This window comes from Lissotriton helveticus, chromosome 3_1, assembly GCF_964261635.1.
Source record: "Lissotriton helveticus chromosome 3_1, aLisHel1.1, whole genome shotgun sequence".
NCBI lineage: Eukaryota > Metazoa > Chordata > Amphibia > Caudata > Salamandridae > Lissotriton > Lissotriton helveticus.
This window is the reverse complement of record NC_136061.1, coordinates 1,050,728,053-1,050,744,818: the sequence shown is the minus strand read 5'-3', so window position 1 is coordinate 1,050,744,818 and position 16,766 is coordinate 1,050,728,053. Positions and strand designations below refer to the sequence as shown.

At 43.2% G+C, this 16,766-nt stretch overlaps 1 protein-coding gene across 1 annotated transcript in view; it reads right to left on the bottom strand.

The window, feature by feature from the left end:
- LRP2 (LDL receptor related protein 2) overlaps nt 1–16,766 on the bottom strand; it is a 342,167-nt gene that overhangs the window by 241,532 nt on the left and 83,869 nt on the right. The window contains exons 9-11 of the mRNA XM_078681616.1: nt 14,827–14,946; nt 10,578–10,706; nt 9,189–9,358 (exon numbers count right to left, since the gene is read on the bottom strand). Coding sequence (XP_078537742.1) covers nt 9,189–9,358; nt 10,578–10,706; nt 14,827–14,946 — 419 coding nt within the window. The remainder of the gene's footprint in view (nt 1–9,188; nt 9,359–10,577; nt 10,707–14,826; nt 14,947–16,766) is intronic.

The window sequence follows — 16,766 nt, the reverse complement described above, 5'->3', positions numbered from 1 at the left end:
CGACCTGGAATGGGTTCTAGAGCTTCAGTGATAATTACACAGTAAAATGCATCAGGGTATACTGTGTCCAAAATGTCTTTACTTAAGTATGGATCTTGTGTGTATGAGGTGTGTTGGACACGCCGGAGGCAGCCCTGCTACAAAACAGATGCTTGCGTTTAAGCCAGCAAAGACTTGATTGCTGGCACAAGGGACTTACTTAGCTCCCAAGAGTGGTTTTACTACACCACGCCGTCGTTCTTCTTGATGGATTAATGATTCATACACACAGGATCCATACTTAAGTAAAGATTTCTGGAATACACTAAATTTGGACACTGTATACCCTGATGCCTTTTACTGTGTAATTATCACTGGAGCTCTAGAATCCATTCCGGGTCAGAAATACAACTGGAATTAAGGGTCCAAAGAGATTATCGCCCTGAAGAAGTCGCAGCGCACAACCATTAGGTGCGAGGAAACACGTGTTGGCTAAGGATTTCAAGATTAAACTGTTTCAACAGAGGAACAAGAGTGTTTTTTTGTTACTGTTAACGATATATAATATACAATGTTGGCATGTGCAAGGGATTGTTGTTTTAGTTTACCATGTCATGCCTTGGAGCTTAGAGGAACCCAAGGACTTGTGTCTGGATTTGATCCTCTGGAGGCAATATAGTTCCACTCAGACCTCAAAACAGATTCTGCTGATGACATCCTACCAGAATGTTACCCTTCCACCACCCATGCACTTTTACCCCCTCAAAGCATTCTCATGCAGCAGAAACTCATGATGCGCAGTGCTGCAGAAGTGCCCAAATAAATTAAAAAAAATAATGACCTGAACCAGATCTGAACCATGGATAAATGACTAAATGTATAGTGTCAGAATTTGGAACCTAAGCACATGAAGAATACATTTTGATGATCGGCAGACAACAGAGATGAGATTGCCTTCTTTGAGGAGTAGGGTGTGTGTTGTGTGGTAATGATTAGAACCTGCAGACTAATGAACAACAAGAAAAGCCCCGAGCTGGACATGCCTTGTTTACCAACTATTGGTGTTTCAACAAATAAAGTTATACTTGAACTAAAGAAGACTCTGACTTTACGCATAGGCATATAATGCTAAACTACATTATACTACAAGCCGGGCACAAGAGGGGGCTAAAAAGACAGTGGAAATAGAGAAGAGTGCTGATTGGATAGCTACTTTGAGAGAAAACACAGTACTTTGTAAAATAAACATGTTAAGACTTTCAAAGCAAAGAGGTGGAGAGCGTGTATGCGTTTCTGTCTGTGTTTATGTACAAATTCCTGGTGAAATCCAACATACATCACAATACCGGGCTGAAAGCGCCTGTACCCAACTATTTATTTATGAACCCAACTATTCCTTTGTTTAGGAGAATTTAACATCTAAAACACGCCCCTGTAGGTATTTGGAAAAATAACTGTTTGGGGAACAACAAACACGTGCTGCATCGACAGCATGTGAGACAGCAGTTTCAGCAGGGAGGGGGGGGGGATTGCCTCGGAGGGTGACTTCAATTTGTAGTCCAAATGCAGGACTTGTGGGAAGTTGAGGAGGGGGGGTTAGATTGCTCTGAATGAGGATGGTTTAGAGTTGCAGTCACTGTGACAGCTGGAGGACAGTGACACCCAGATTGCAACAACAAAGTGCTGGCAAGGAGTAGGGTCTAGAAACTAAAAGCCCAGGTGGACATGGGTTAGGCGCGACTGACTCCAGCGTGCAGCCCAGATGATATTGGGACATATCTCATCAGCATGAGCACCGGGGATATTCGTGATTTCTTACAGAGGCGACCTCTGGCAATGCAGGCACAAACCTGCTGACTTTAGATCATACCTTCAGACTCGCCCTCACCCCCACGCTCACCTTCACAGAGTCCACAGGGTACATGACGGTGTGCTCCAGCACCGCTGCCACGGCTCCGGCTGTCATGTGCATGCCTAGGGAGGCGCTTGCTGGCAAGCTCTTGTATTCGTCCCCAGGAGCAGCCGCCGGTTCCCTTGCCGCTTCCTGCTGGTCCATCCCCAGCCCTGCTCCGCTATTGCGGAGCCGCTCCATCCGCCCCAGGAGAAAGACAGCAGCCGAGGTAGTGCAGAGTACAAGAGGGGTGGAGCACAACCTTCCCGCGTGCGACACGACGTCATCGCATACAACTTCGGGACCACAAGCAGTCTCGCTGATAGACTTGAGCAACGAGCCAACTACAAGGGGCGGAGTATCTCTAGACAGCTATGATTGGGTGAACGTCTTAATCCACAGCAACGAGCCGCCTTATTGATGATGTCACAAATGACCTGCCTCTTGCTCCTGGTAAAAAAACACTAGCGAGAAATCATATGGGGAGGGGGATTCCGGCCGCCATTGTGTCACACCTCTAAGCTGGGTGTTTAATTCCATGGATAAGGCCTTCTCAGTTAAAGCCGCTCGTCCGCCGTCATAAAAATCAGTTATTAAGAATACGATCTCAACACCTAAGCCTCTCCAGCCATAACAAGCACAAACACGCGTGCCTCGCGCGGTGGGGGGGTGAGGAGGGGAGCGGGCGCGATTCACTCGCGGGAGCGATAATTGCTGGCAGATGGTGGCGCGCCCTCCCGCGAGTGAATCTCCTGATGTGCACGAGTTGCCATTGAAGGCAATGGAACTCGTGCACGTGCTTGGCTGAAAAGCCAAAGTGACGTGAATAGGTCTTTTTGCCTTTGCATCACATGCGCGCTGCGAAGGCGAGACCCAAAAAAACTTCTAGTACTAAATGAACAGTCTACACCACCGTAATTGAAAAGGTTGGTTTCAGTCAGTGCTTAACTTCTAAATAAATAAGTGCAAGGGTACTTGTCAGGCGGGCACTGCAGCTTGTATCACCCATAGCCTTCGCAATTGTTGCCAATGACAGTACCAACACAACTTACCATCGCACTCCTACAAATGACTAATACCTGCCGTCCAAGCTATTCTTATAGTTTTTGGTGGTAGGTATTAGTCATTCTAATGTATATTGAATTATTAAACAAGTGTTGCTGTGCTCACCACAAAATTAGACAAACGGGGCCACCATGTGGCAGACTGCTATATGTACTTATGCTGACAATAAAGTGCCGGTTCTGGGCACTGTAAATCACCGGCTCAAATTAAGCACCCATGTCAGTAATGTTCTTACTTTTCTCTGTAATGTTGTAATTCCATACACAAAAACAAATACTTTTAGGGCACAGGAGCGAGATACAGTCCTGGGTGAACAGAGGGGTAAATCACTCAAGCTATCTAGCCTCCTTGATGAGAACAACCTCACCCAACACTGTACTGAGGAGACTCATTACAAAGGAGCCACATTGGATGCCATCATTGCCCAAAAGAATTCTATCACGGTCAACCACATACTACCAGTTGACTGGTCAGATCACCACATGATCTTATTCCACATCAATCACCCCATCATCTCGCTTAAACCTCCGCAAGACCCGCCTAAATGGTCGAGAAACCTCTCCCAAGTACCCCAAGACATCTTGGAAGGTCAACTAAGCGCTCTTCTTTCAAATAACACAATGCACCTCTCGACCAACGACCTCGTTGACCACTATAACTCGGGGGTAGTCGCCATACTTGACAATCTAGCTCCTCTAAAGCTCAAAAGAAGCCGAGCCACTCCATCCAGAACCTGGTTCACTGCGGACCTCAACGCAGAAAGAAGAAACCTGAGAACCAAAGAAAGAAAGTGGAGAAACAACCCAACCGCCATTCTCTGCCTTCAACTAAAATCAGCCCGTAGGAAGTACAACAACCATATCAAAAACAAGAAATCCAGCTTCTTCCGCGAGGCATTGGTCAAATCCAAAAACAGACCCAAAGAACTCTACAACATAATCAGACAACAAACAACAAAGCCCCTGCCCTCAACCCTACAGGCTTCCAAAGAACTCTGTGACAACTTTGCCAACTTCTTCAACGACAAAGTCCTAAAAATCGAACTATCTCTAGACATTAACAACCCACACCTCCAGAAGAGCTACTCGACCTCCCCAGTGGCACTCCCATCCGACTCCTCTCCCTCCCCCTGGCTAAGCTTTCGCCCCGTCCAGGAAACTGAGATAATCGCGCTGATCTCGACCTCCAAACCTTCAGCACACATCTCAGACCCCATCCCCCCATCTTTAATCAAACAAATGAAGCTTACCTTAGCGCCCATCTGGGGAAGAATCATAAACAGCTCCTTACAAAGCGGTGTGGTCCCCGATTGTCTAAAAATGGGACAAGTCACCCCCCTTCTGAAAAAACCCGGTCTCGACTCAACTGACTTGAACAATTTCAGACCAATATCTAACCTCCCTTTACTCTCGAAAACACTTGAACGCTGTGTACTCCTGCAACTGACGCAACACCTGGACAACATCAATCTCCTGGACCCCCTCCAATCTGGCTTCAGACAAGGCCGCAGCACTGAAACCGCGATGTTGAACATCATAGACGACATCCATGGATCTCTTGACGCTGACAAGTGCTGCCTCCTCATACTCCTTGATCTCTCAGCAGCGTTCGACACGGTGGACCACAAGCTCCTCATCATGACTCTTCAAGAAAGAGCCGGCCTTGGCGAGGTAGTTCTCAAGTGGTTTTCCTCCTTTTTACACAACCGTTTGCAACTAATAAAAATCAAGAACTTCACCTCCGATACCCAGCAAGTCAACAAGGGTGTCCCTCAAGGATCGGTGCTCTCCCCCCAGCTCTTTAACATCTACATGAAACCACTCGCTAAGTTACTCAGGAACGCCAACATCAACTTCCACCTCTACGCGGACGACACGCAGATTTACCTGGAAACCTCCTCTCTTAAAGACATCCAGAGACTCAACGATGTCCTAAATGAAGTTCAAGACTGGCTGACAAAGAATCACCTGAAACTCAACCCCGATAAGACAGAAACACTCCTCATCTCAAACAAAGAAGATAATCCTCAAATCACCGAGTGGCTAAAGTCGATCGATGCTCTTAAGGGTAACCTCACGCTAGCCGACTCCGTTAAATCCCTGGGCTTCACCTTAGACCCCAAACTAACCCTGACAAACCAGATTAAGAACTCGGCGAAAAGCGCATTCTTCAACCTCAGACTTTTGAACAAAATTAAACCTTACATTCCCAACAAGGACCTCAAACTAGCCACGCAATCTCTAGTTCTATCAAGACTGGACTATGGGAACTCAATCCTAACAGGCATCCCCAAATCCCACCTGGCTCCACTAAAAACAACACTTCACGCGGCAGCAACAATGATCACAGGCTGTAAAAAATATGATCACATCTCCCCGGCTCTCAAAGAACTCGAATGGCTCCCTGTGGAAATGCGAAGTACCTTCAGAACGGCCTGCCTAACCCACAAGGCCCTCCACACCGGCAAACCGGAATACCTGGCTAACAAGCTCAAAAAAGCAGGCCAAGCCAGAAATTTGAGAAGCTCTAATTCCCTGCTGCTCATCCTACCAAAAACCAGAAGGAAGAGAACTGCGGACTGCTCTTTCTCAGGAAATGCCCCCAAAATATGGAACGCCAACCCCCCGCACATCAGAACTCTACCGTCCTATGCAGAATTCAAGAGACAACTTAAATCCTTGTGCCTGATCCGCTCCCTTGGTTATGGATAACTTGGAGCTGCAAACGTTTCAGAATCCATGCGGTATTGTTGAATCCAGTACTGAGAAGCCCTGCTGTCCGAACTTTTCTTCTTTCCAAATTGTCTCTCGCCGATTGCTTTTATTGGGTTTGTTTCATGTTGTTATCTTTTTCATGCCCACTACTGTGAAGCGCTCTGATACCTTCGGGTCTTGTTAGCGCTATAGAAAACTTCTAAATAAATAAATAAAAATAAACCTGTGTGAATGGGCAACCTAACGGGGTTACCACTCAGGTTGGAGCAGCACAGCGTAGACAAAGTGAAGTGAGTGTGGTGGGTTTACGCCGAGAGGTCAACCTAATCTGTTACTGTACCTGGTCTCCAATCATTGTGTCCAAAACAACCATAAAAGGAAAAAATTACAGAAATAAAAGGAACAGATCTACTAAGCTGCGTGTGTTGTATTAACCACAAATGGTTAGAGAGCAACTGCTGGCACTTAGTCATTCCTTTCAGCATGTAATATGGTGAAAAGGTGGTCAAGAAGCCAGTAATGCAGTGCCCTCAATTGGAAAGCAAAAATCACCTACCGCACCTGATTAGAGTAGACCCTGTCCATTGGCTCACAATGATGCCCCTCACTCTCTCTCTCCTATGGTTTGGAAAAAATAGGCCTGGCTATAGATGCAATGCCTTGCCTGCCTAGGGGACCAGTTAGAAACAGTTTCTTGTGACAACGTCACACGAATAATTGATATGCTGCCTTTGCAGTGAAATATATGCTATTTTGAGCCCATTTCATCCTCATTTTAGGGAAACTTTAAATTTAAATGTGAAATAATGTCATGCAGTTTCTATAAGGAAATAGTTGGCCAATCGGAGAACACTTATATTTACCCATTGGGGGAAAATGTATGATTAATGTTGCTTAGATGAAAGTCAATTAGAGGCAGCTGCTTCTCCTGACTTGTTCTTTGTTACCTCTGGCTGGCCCTGGCCTCAGAGGTCATGAAATGAGTGAAAAGAACTCTACTAACTTTCTGTAACTTACACCTTTTGCCCTTCACCTACCCCTGGATAGCAACCAGAAGACTGTAGAAACAGTGTAATTTTCATGTAAAGGCAACTTTTTGGGATGCAATGAAAATTTCACATTGATGTCATCTTACTGGCTTTATGGATGGATTACCTAAGCACTTCTAGTGACATTTTATCACTCTTTTTTCATCAATCTACTGAGCTAAAATTAAACCCCCAAAGCCCTCCTTATATGTGCTTCAGATAGAAGCCCTATGACAAACATAATGGTCCAGAAGTGTAAAAACATATATATGTATATATATATATATATTTTTATAACAAGGAAAGTCATAAAATCAACCATTTTCTATCCTCTTGTAGGATCTGAACCAAAGTAGAGAAATCCTGTGCTGCTCTCCCCTCGTCACACTGCACAGAGACGCAGAAGCACTGAACGTCTGAACGGGATTTGCATCTGAAATTGCAACTAAGGCCCTCATTATGAGTGGACAAGTATTTGGGGGGATATTTATGGCACTTGATATATGTCGACTCTGCAGAGTTGGAATTCGTGTGGGATAAATACCATCGAATTCAGAGTTTTTCGGGAGTAAAGTGCAGCTTTTTATTTTTATTGCACCAAAATTTGAAAAACAAGGCATTTCTCCCCACATAAATATCTGCAGGTGTGACTTAACTATATTTATCACAACACTCCTAATTGCAATATGTGGGGTATCATTAGTTACCACATACAACAATTAACGTGCCCCACACACTGAGGGCCCAAATGTTCTCTGCTTCATTTTTCCCCTCCCGGGTGACTAAAAGTGTCCAATGGAATCCAGATAAGGATACTTATTTTGCTATCGGGATTACAACCACACCCCTTTTATTTATCTGAGTTGGTTATTAAATGTCGGCCATGTTTTGATATAAACAACACTTTAAAGATACAGCATTTCACCACTTGGTTTTTTGAATATTCTAAAAGAGACAGGCGTCTTGCTCCTGCGATACATTGGATATTGTATTTTTGAATTTATCTCATGAGGCAGAGGATAAAAAATCCATTATACATATTTTTTAAAACGCAGAAAAGTGAGGTATCAATGTAGAAAAATATTCTACATTGCTTGAATGAAGTACTTTTGAAGTAATTCCTTAGTCGTTGGAAAATCTACCCATTTTGTTTCTTAGAAAAAAAGCCGTGAAACCAAAGAGCTCCTCTCCCTGAACAATGCTGACAATATTTGTTATCCATGGCCCAATTACCATCCCATTACGCTCTTGCTGGAGAAATTAGATTGTTATCATCCAGAATGGTAAGGCAGCCTTCACAACTGAAATGGTCAGGTTTCAAAAAATTGCTGACAAAAATCCAACTAGTTTGGAAAGAATGCCTACTATTCGCGTGATTAGGAATGTGGACGCCGTTGAGGGTAAAATTAGAAGTAGCTTACCACAGAATCCTATAAAAGCATGCTTTGTTTAATGTATCCTCTGTAACAGTACAATCCGGTGTTTTGAAGCTATTTTGTTGTGGAAAGACAGGAAACTTCCCTCTGGGAGAGGTGTGGTGCAGCGGCCAGGGCGGCTGACATCGGAGCACAGGGTTCACGGTTCGAACGCTGGCGGTAGCTCATGCCAGCACCATGTGACTCTGGGCAATTGCTCGCTTAATCTTCCTGACTGCCCCAGTGCCCTGAGACCCTTAGGGGTGATTAGTTTGTGCTTTACAAATACTTAGGGCCAGATGTATCAAGATACCCTTTTGCGATTCTCAAATAGCGATTTTTTGAGAATAGCTATTTGAGAATTGCAAAATGGTATGTATGTAGAAATTCGCTATTTTTTAGCGATTTCTTAAAATTCCTTAATTACGATTAGCAAATTGCTAATCGCAATTAAGGAATAATTTCCCATTCATTTCTATGGGCCAGGAGGCCCATAGGAATGAATGTGAAATTATTCCCAATTTGCGATTCACAATTTGCTAATCGCAAATTGAGAATAATTTTAAGGGTGCAAGGGTATCTTAAGGACACCCTGCTGCACCCCTGAAATTGACTGGTGTGTGCGCATATGGCGCACATACATGCCCTAAGGGCATGTATGAGCATCACATGGCACCTTTACAAATTGCAAAAAGTGCATTTGTAAAAGAATTCGCAAATTACCACCAACTTCAAGTTGGTGGTAATTTGCGATTTCTTAGCCTAAATTCGCAAAACTTAAATGCTTCATACATAGCATTTAAGGAATCGCAATTTGCGATTCCTTAAATGCTTACGCAATATTAAGGAATCGCAAAATTTGTGATTTCTTAATATTGCGAGGCTTTTTTCTTGATACATTCCATTTTCCTATGTTTTTGTCGCAAACGCTGCTTTTTAGCGATTTGCAGCGTTGGCGACAAAAAAATAGTTTGATACATCGGCCCCCAGGTTTATTATTGTCTACTTGACTCACAAATATGGCCATTACTGAACACATCATGCTACCTGGGACTTACATTCACAAACATCTATTTCACTTGAAGCTTTCTCCTACCTTGTTTTGCACTGTGTCTGACCAGAAGATTCGGCGAAGCTGGTAATGAAAGTCCACACCAATGGCCACCCCTCGATTGCGAGATTGCACCAGTGTGCGGAGGTTTCTCCCATGCACATCCCCAATCAGCAAATCCCGGCCGTTGGAGAAGATTATCGATGGTGCGCCAGCTGAAATAACACATCAGGGGTGTCAGTGCTATCTCAAAACGTAAGTATACTGGAAGCTCCTGAAGATAAGCTAACAATCCCTCAGATTTACAAACATGGTGGTGCAATATTGGAATGTGCAGGATAAGTGTGGAACTAGAAGAATGTGGCTCTGCCCCGCGCAAGTCAATGGGACACAATAAGCGCAGCTCATGTCAGAATTAGAATCCAAATCAGGGAATCTATTGGAAAAGGAACATCTATGATAAATCTACCCCTCTAGGGTTCTTCTTAAAGACATATTTTATGATATATTATTTCATATTCATTCAATCTTGTAGCAGTAGGAATTTTCCTTGTCCAGGTACTGATTACTCAGTAGGTCAAAAGGAAGATCTACAACTGTTTCCTAAAATCAAGATGGCTCTCGATTTTCCTCAGTGCCTCAGTTATCTCAATCTAAGGTTTTGCTGCAGTGTATTAAAAGATTTCACCCAAAAATCTGACTTTTTTGCTCCTCCACAAAAAGAATAGAATGTTGTCTACCACTAACAAAAATGTATGTGCTGTTTTACGCAATTCAATGCTACACTTCTAGAAAATGGTGTAAACAATATTAAAAAGTTTGAGTTGCACAAATGCATTTGCCTGTGAGGTCTAAGATGGTCAGCGAATTCATGTGTGCCAAGTTTCAAAGCTTCAAGCACTAAATGCATTAATTTGGTTTTTTGCCAATGGAGAATTAACATGAATACCCCATCACTCTCCAGACCCCAGTAAAAACATTCCTGGAATACCATGAAGATGGTTTCTCAACTACACTCTTTATATTTGTACCTTTTAATTTTCTATTTGTTTCTATCAATATCATATTATATGTGTCACACATATAAAGTATGTTCAGGATCCTATGTTATGGGCAAATGTTGCTCAAATAAAAAAAAACACAAGAAACAAATGATGACCTCATATTCAGGCAGACATTTTCTACTATCTGAAAAACTTTATAATAGGAAAAATACAAAGCTTTTGATTATCAGTGGGTCTTTGCTATGCTCCGAGACAGCATACAATGTACCCACTACATGGATATACTAGTCTGCTAGAAGCAGAGGATACCAATTCACTTGCTATAAAGCGTGCCTCTCTGCAAATGATCATATTGGCTATCAAATAATACTGATTAAATTTGATGGCATACATCAGGTATGGTACAAGCGACCCAAGGCTAAGTTCTTACATGAAGAGTTGGCACGACAGTGCCTGTGATGCTCTAGCGTGTACCCTTCTACACAGCTGCAGTGGTGACTGCCCACACGGTCTTCACATATCTGGTCGCAGACTCCCCACATCTTGCAGTCATCGAAATCTAGGACAATGGCAGAGGAAATATGGTTATAGTTTTCTGCTACACTTATATTGGGTAAGGAAATATAAAACATTCAGGTATACAACACAAGTGGCCAACTAAGGGTCTGATTTAGACTCTGACACAAAGCCTGCTGCCCACAGGTTGGCAGAGGTAATCTCCTTGACCTCCGGCCAGACTATCACCCACCAAATTAGAAGATCAAATCCAGCCCGGGGTGATCTCTGTGCCTTCAGAACACTGAACACTTTCCCTAGTCCTCTACCCTCATCTTCCTTACCTTCCTCACTTCTGCAAAGAATAAAAAGAGCGCTCATTCATCTCAACTCTTTAGCTTCTAAACACACAACGACCTCCAAAGCTTCAGGTAGCAAGATTTACACAAGTTGTTCATTACATGTCCTAAACCAATTCGCAAGGACACTGCAGTCCTGCAGTCCCAGAAGCCACACATTGCGACCAGTGGCGTAACGTAGGCCCCACAGCCCATGTGTTGCGGGGGCGGGGCCTTGCTCCAGGGGGCCCCCTCAGCACAGTATATTGGCCTGAGACCTCTTGACCGATTCCAGAGGAGGCCCACCATGTACCGTGCAGGCCCCCCTCAAGTTTCGTTACACCACTGATGCGTCGGAACTGCAAAGCTGCTATATGTTTCCATCACTGACCTCCTAAAACAATTCAGCCACAAGATAGAATCTTCTAAATTTTTCTGTGTATTTGTGGGTGGGACCTTTGTAAGGCATAGGAAAGGACACTTACCATTTAGGATGCGCATGGGGTGGTTTGTTGCCTACTGAGTGACTGTCTATCAAAAAGTCTGTGAAATGCTGGCTCATGTGCAAAGCATTAAACCGGTGCTTCCAGTAGTTTCAGCTCACTGACATGCTTCAGATTAATGATGACCCAGTAAAACGACGGACAAGCACTCCTTTTGTTCCCGAGCTATCCTTCCGGTGGAACTGGTTTCTACAGTGACTTATGTTTGTATATCTGTGTCTAATGGTACAAATTAAATTAATTTGGGATTTTTCAACCCTCCCTCACAGCTCATGTTAAAATCACTTTACAGACCTCCAATTAGAGCCAGCCAATCAGTGCTTAATTTGAGTTGGTGGCATTTTTGGGGACCGGCACTGCTTTTTCCTCATCAGACGTTGACCGCAAGCAAGAGAGTGTTAAAACACAAAGAGTAAAGAAGTCAGAAGAGAAAGACGGAGCAAAAATGTAACAAAGAGATTAAGCAGGAACCTACACGAGTGACCTAAAGGGGAATGGAGTGTCTGATAGTGGAAGAGACGTGAGGTTGATTCAAGACTACACAGCCTTGGTATTCAGTGTACTGACGTTTAATAGTACCGGCTGCAGGTTTCTGAGCAGAGCTTTGGGCACTGGCACCTATATTATTACAAATAAGGTACTGGAACCCATTGAGCAAGTAATAAAAAATGCAAACAGCCTACAGGCTTCCACCCCTCCTATGCACAAAGATATATATCTTGACCCCAAAACTGTATCTTTTTGTAGTCCTGGTTTTCCACTCAAAACACGTCATCATACCAACAATGCCCAATGACCACTCACCCGAAAAAAACAGTGCACATGCAGGGCATCCTTTTACCATTAAACCTACTTCTTTCACCAATTGCCCAGTTCTTTGTCACAACTTAGGAGTTTTTTCTCACAATGGTTGTCAAATTATCTTTCAAAATTACCATATGATACGGTATGTGTCACAATGATTGCGGTATTGTTAGGCACAATGGGCATTTTCTTTAGCAGACTAATGGTAATGAAAACCATTCAGAAAACATTCAGGTACCAAAAGGTATGGGGCCCCAGAGAACCAGTGGGAGAAGGATTGGAGGCGGGAGATAGAGAGAGGGACAGTCAAGAGGCATAAGAATGGTAGAGGTCCTAAAAGAAATATAAGTGAACTACCGAATATAATCAGCTCCAGTTCTGCAACAAGAAATTACCATATAAAAAGCTGCCCCACCTGCAAATGGCTTCTTTGCCCATTGGATACTCAGAGGATATTTTCATCTTTCACCTCTGTTGTGTGGACTACTTCACAGTGTTGTAATGTAAGTTTGGTTAATTTGCTTGCGTACATCATGTTTTAGCAGTTAAAATGGCACTAGGATTTCTATGTGTGACCTGCAATTCTAATTCACGTCCGGTTGTGCCGCTGTGCTTTGCTTGGGTGTTTTCTCCACTTTTGATTGACTTCAATATAGTGTTAGTGCAGATATAGCTTACAGATAAGAGTTACCCCAGGAGGCCAATGGCCTCTCCCTGGTTGTATGTCAGAATATTACATGCATAAATATCTAATGGCATAAACATCATTCCTTTATCATTCATAAAAATCCTTTAGAAACATATCGTCCCTTTGGCTGTCGATTTTCTATTATTAATTCCAATGGGGCAACATTTTGAGTGATATTTAGGACCTAATATTTATGTCAGATGATATTCTGGCACCATACCCACTTCATAAAGGTAGTCTTATCTATTGCATGGTTTATTTTATTCTCACAAAGGGCTGACCCCTGTACTTATACCTTCCCCAACCCTTTCTACACATTCAGTGGCTCTTGATGGCACTCTTAACTCTGGATGGTCCTCAGGCTGTAACTAGTCTGCTCTAGTAAGATTTGCCCAAGTGGTGAACAATCTTCTGCCGTTATCCTGCTCTCTCACCAGATAACCACTGCTACCGGGACACTGCAGCCCAACTCACCTGACTTTACTCTCCCAGCGCAAACAGGTGGTGGCAAGCTCAGACTACTACTGGATTTCCAGCTCACATTGGTGGTGAGCTTGCATTAGTTTGGGTCGGGCTACGTTCCCATGGTTGTCCCTGGAAGGAAAACATAAAAGTGTCCCTGACAACCAGGAAGAAAACTTCTTGTTAGTCAAGGGCACTTTACTTTTGCTTTCAACGAAAACTCCTACTTGAAGTGTGTTGCTGTAAACCAAAGGAGAAAGACAAGCAGGCTGAAAAAATATAGTTGCCCATTCCACATTCAAATGCGATGAAAGTGCATCAATGGCACCAGTGAATGCACTTTCATGGCAGGGAACCCTGCCAACCACATATGACTCTCCGGATATGGTGGGCAGTCCTCCAAAGCAGGGTGGCGGCGAGGACCTCCACTGACTCAACGGGCTGCTGGTCTCCAGCCCAACAGTAAATGAGTCCCAAAATGTCTTGGAAGTTCTCTGCTGTCAAGCAAGAGGTTCTCATCCCCCACAATATCTTTCAATCTCTTCCATTTCCATGCTTTTGTGGGGAGGACAAAGTATTCCGAAGTTGCCTGTAGGAGACTGTGTCAAGTTAAGTGGCTATACAGAGAAACATCTGCCCTCAAAAGGTGGACACTGAGTGATGGCTATGGTGGGTGAACTACTTGCATGCCCACACCTTTGGTAAACAACGTTTACCACAAATTTTTCTCAACGCAGGGAATCACAACACGGTCGTTACAATGACCGCATTGTGATTCTGCATACCATTACTCCGCATGTCAGAACAACGACTTGCAGAGGGGGGGGAAGCTGTTGGATTTAAAATCCAACACCTTCCCTAGTGTCCGCAAAGATTGGAGTTGGAATAGTAAATTATACTATTCCAACATCCAGCGCCCCCCTTCGCAAGTCGTTCTTCCGACTTGCGGAGTAATGGTATGCGGAATCACAACGCGGTCGTTGTAACGACCGCGTTGTGATTCCCTGTGGGGAGAAATACCACGTCATATTAACATACATTCCCACACCTTCACTATGACTATGTCTTTAACTCTCTCAATTAAACCGCCACATTGCTGGATGATGTACCACTCACATGTTGTCATCTACTGCTTTCTGCAAATGTTCTGAAGTGATAGCAGGTGAAAAGGGTTGTAATGCCGAATTATGGCTCTTTCTCTTCCAATCAACATTATCCATTAGCACAGCTATTGCAGATGTTCGATGCAGGTGCTTGTCATAAATTTCAGATAGAAATAACTTTTTAAAAATGCTTCTGCAGTGAGGTGATGTGAAAGTAACATTCTCTTTATCTGGCCATCACTCTGAATATCACCCTATTTATTTCCAGCATACTTAGGTTACTTACCAATGCAGGTCCTGTTGTCATTGGGGTTGATCACATAACCGGATGGACAATAACAGGTACCGCCAGTAGGTGAAGGGTGGCATTGGTGCTGACAGCTCAACGCAGCACACAGAGCTATACCTAAAAAAATATCCATGAAACATAACCAGTCAGATAAAACATACAGCACGAAGGAAAATAAAGAAAATATTCACATTGATAGATAATCTAGGAATAGTTTTTCTCTTTTGTAATAAATGCAGTAAATTATACCTTTAGGACGGAAGATCAATACATTTAATACAATAATATTGTTTTCATCGATAATTGTTATGATTAGGCCTAGAAATCAGAGTAATTTCAGAAAATTCTGCATCACCCTTTGACACAGATTTTCTGATAATTCCTCAATTTCTCCTGCTTGAATAATTAAGAGTAATTTGTGGGAAAAATCGTACTGCAAGAAAACATTTAACAAGCACTAGCGGTTGCTCATTCTTGCAATTCATGTTGTTTTGCTGCATTTAGTGCTGTTTCTTAGCACAAAATGCATACCTGCATTCATTATGGGTGAGAGGGTGCATTTTGCTGGTAGTAAGTTGAGAAAAAATTCAGGACAGATTTACTGAGTATTAGTATTGGTTCGCACTCAGTATTTGTGTTCTGTTGCAATTACTGCTATTTCTTACCACAAAATACATCTTTACATTCAGTTTGGATGCGAGGGGGCATTTTTGCACTAAAAAGTAGCGCTATACACATGACTTACTCTTCTCGCATAATTCAGCCTAATCTCACAGAATTCTTAGATAATTTTGCATTATTGCACTACATGAAATTACACGAGTTAAGCCCACTCCTAGCTATGATATGCAATAACTCGCTGCAGACACTGCTGTTGGAATCACAGTAAACATTTTACACCTACATTAACATTGCGTGGCTTAAGGAGCATGTTGTCTAAAATATTAGACAAACATACAAATCATTTCTGCATCTTCAATGTAATAAAAGGTATGGTAAGCACTGTGCACTAGTCATTTTTCCCTTCCTCTTCTGCTCTGCTGAGTGATCTGCCACGCAGCTGTTTACATGCAAAAAAAAAAAAAAAGACTCTTACAGCAGGTGTTGTTACATGGTAACCAATATTACAGCTTGATTTGAGTACCCCCCTATCAAAAGAATAATGCCACTAAAGGATATGTCTAAAGAACACAAGTAGGGATACTGCACCAAAAGCAACAATCAGAAAAAAGAGTTCTCCCAAACAAAAGATAAAGACTGAAAATACAAGGAAACTGTACTTGGCCGTGCTCCTCAGCCTTGAATGGAAGTGAGGTATTGGCTGCGCAAACAAGTTAGGAGGCAGAAAAGTAGAGCGACACTGAAGTGAACCTATTGAAGGCAGCAGGCGGGGCCAAAGTCATTTTATTAACTACAAAAGGACTTCCAGGCAGTGCAGCGCGCTGCCTAGGCTCGACCTAAAAAATTAAAACTTGACATCACCGTGCTGGTTCTAGTGTCATCTATCCAGTCGGCAGCCGCGGCCGGCAGTGGGAGTAAATGCAGGGCGGTGATGGGGGCAGGGGGAGGGGCAGGGGGGGTAGTAATGTATGGATTAAGGAGTTTTACAGGTAAGTAAACATTTAAATAAATAAAACAAATTTCGTTGAGTACACTGCATCCCAAAATGCGATGCAGTGCGTGCAACGAAATTCGTTTTATTTATTTTAATGTTTACTTACCAGTAAAACTCCGTAATCCATACATTACTACCCCCCACCCTGCCCCTTCCCCTCCCCACGTCACCGCCCTGCATTTACTCCCACTGCCGGCCGCGGCTGCCAGTCTGTTTAGTCTCAGTGCATATTCATTTCCAGGCTGCAGCTGTTAATGTATATAAATACAACAGCTGGTTATGTTTGTGGCTCTCCAAAATAATGACGTATTCTGAAGTCCTT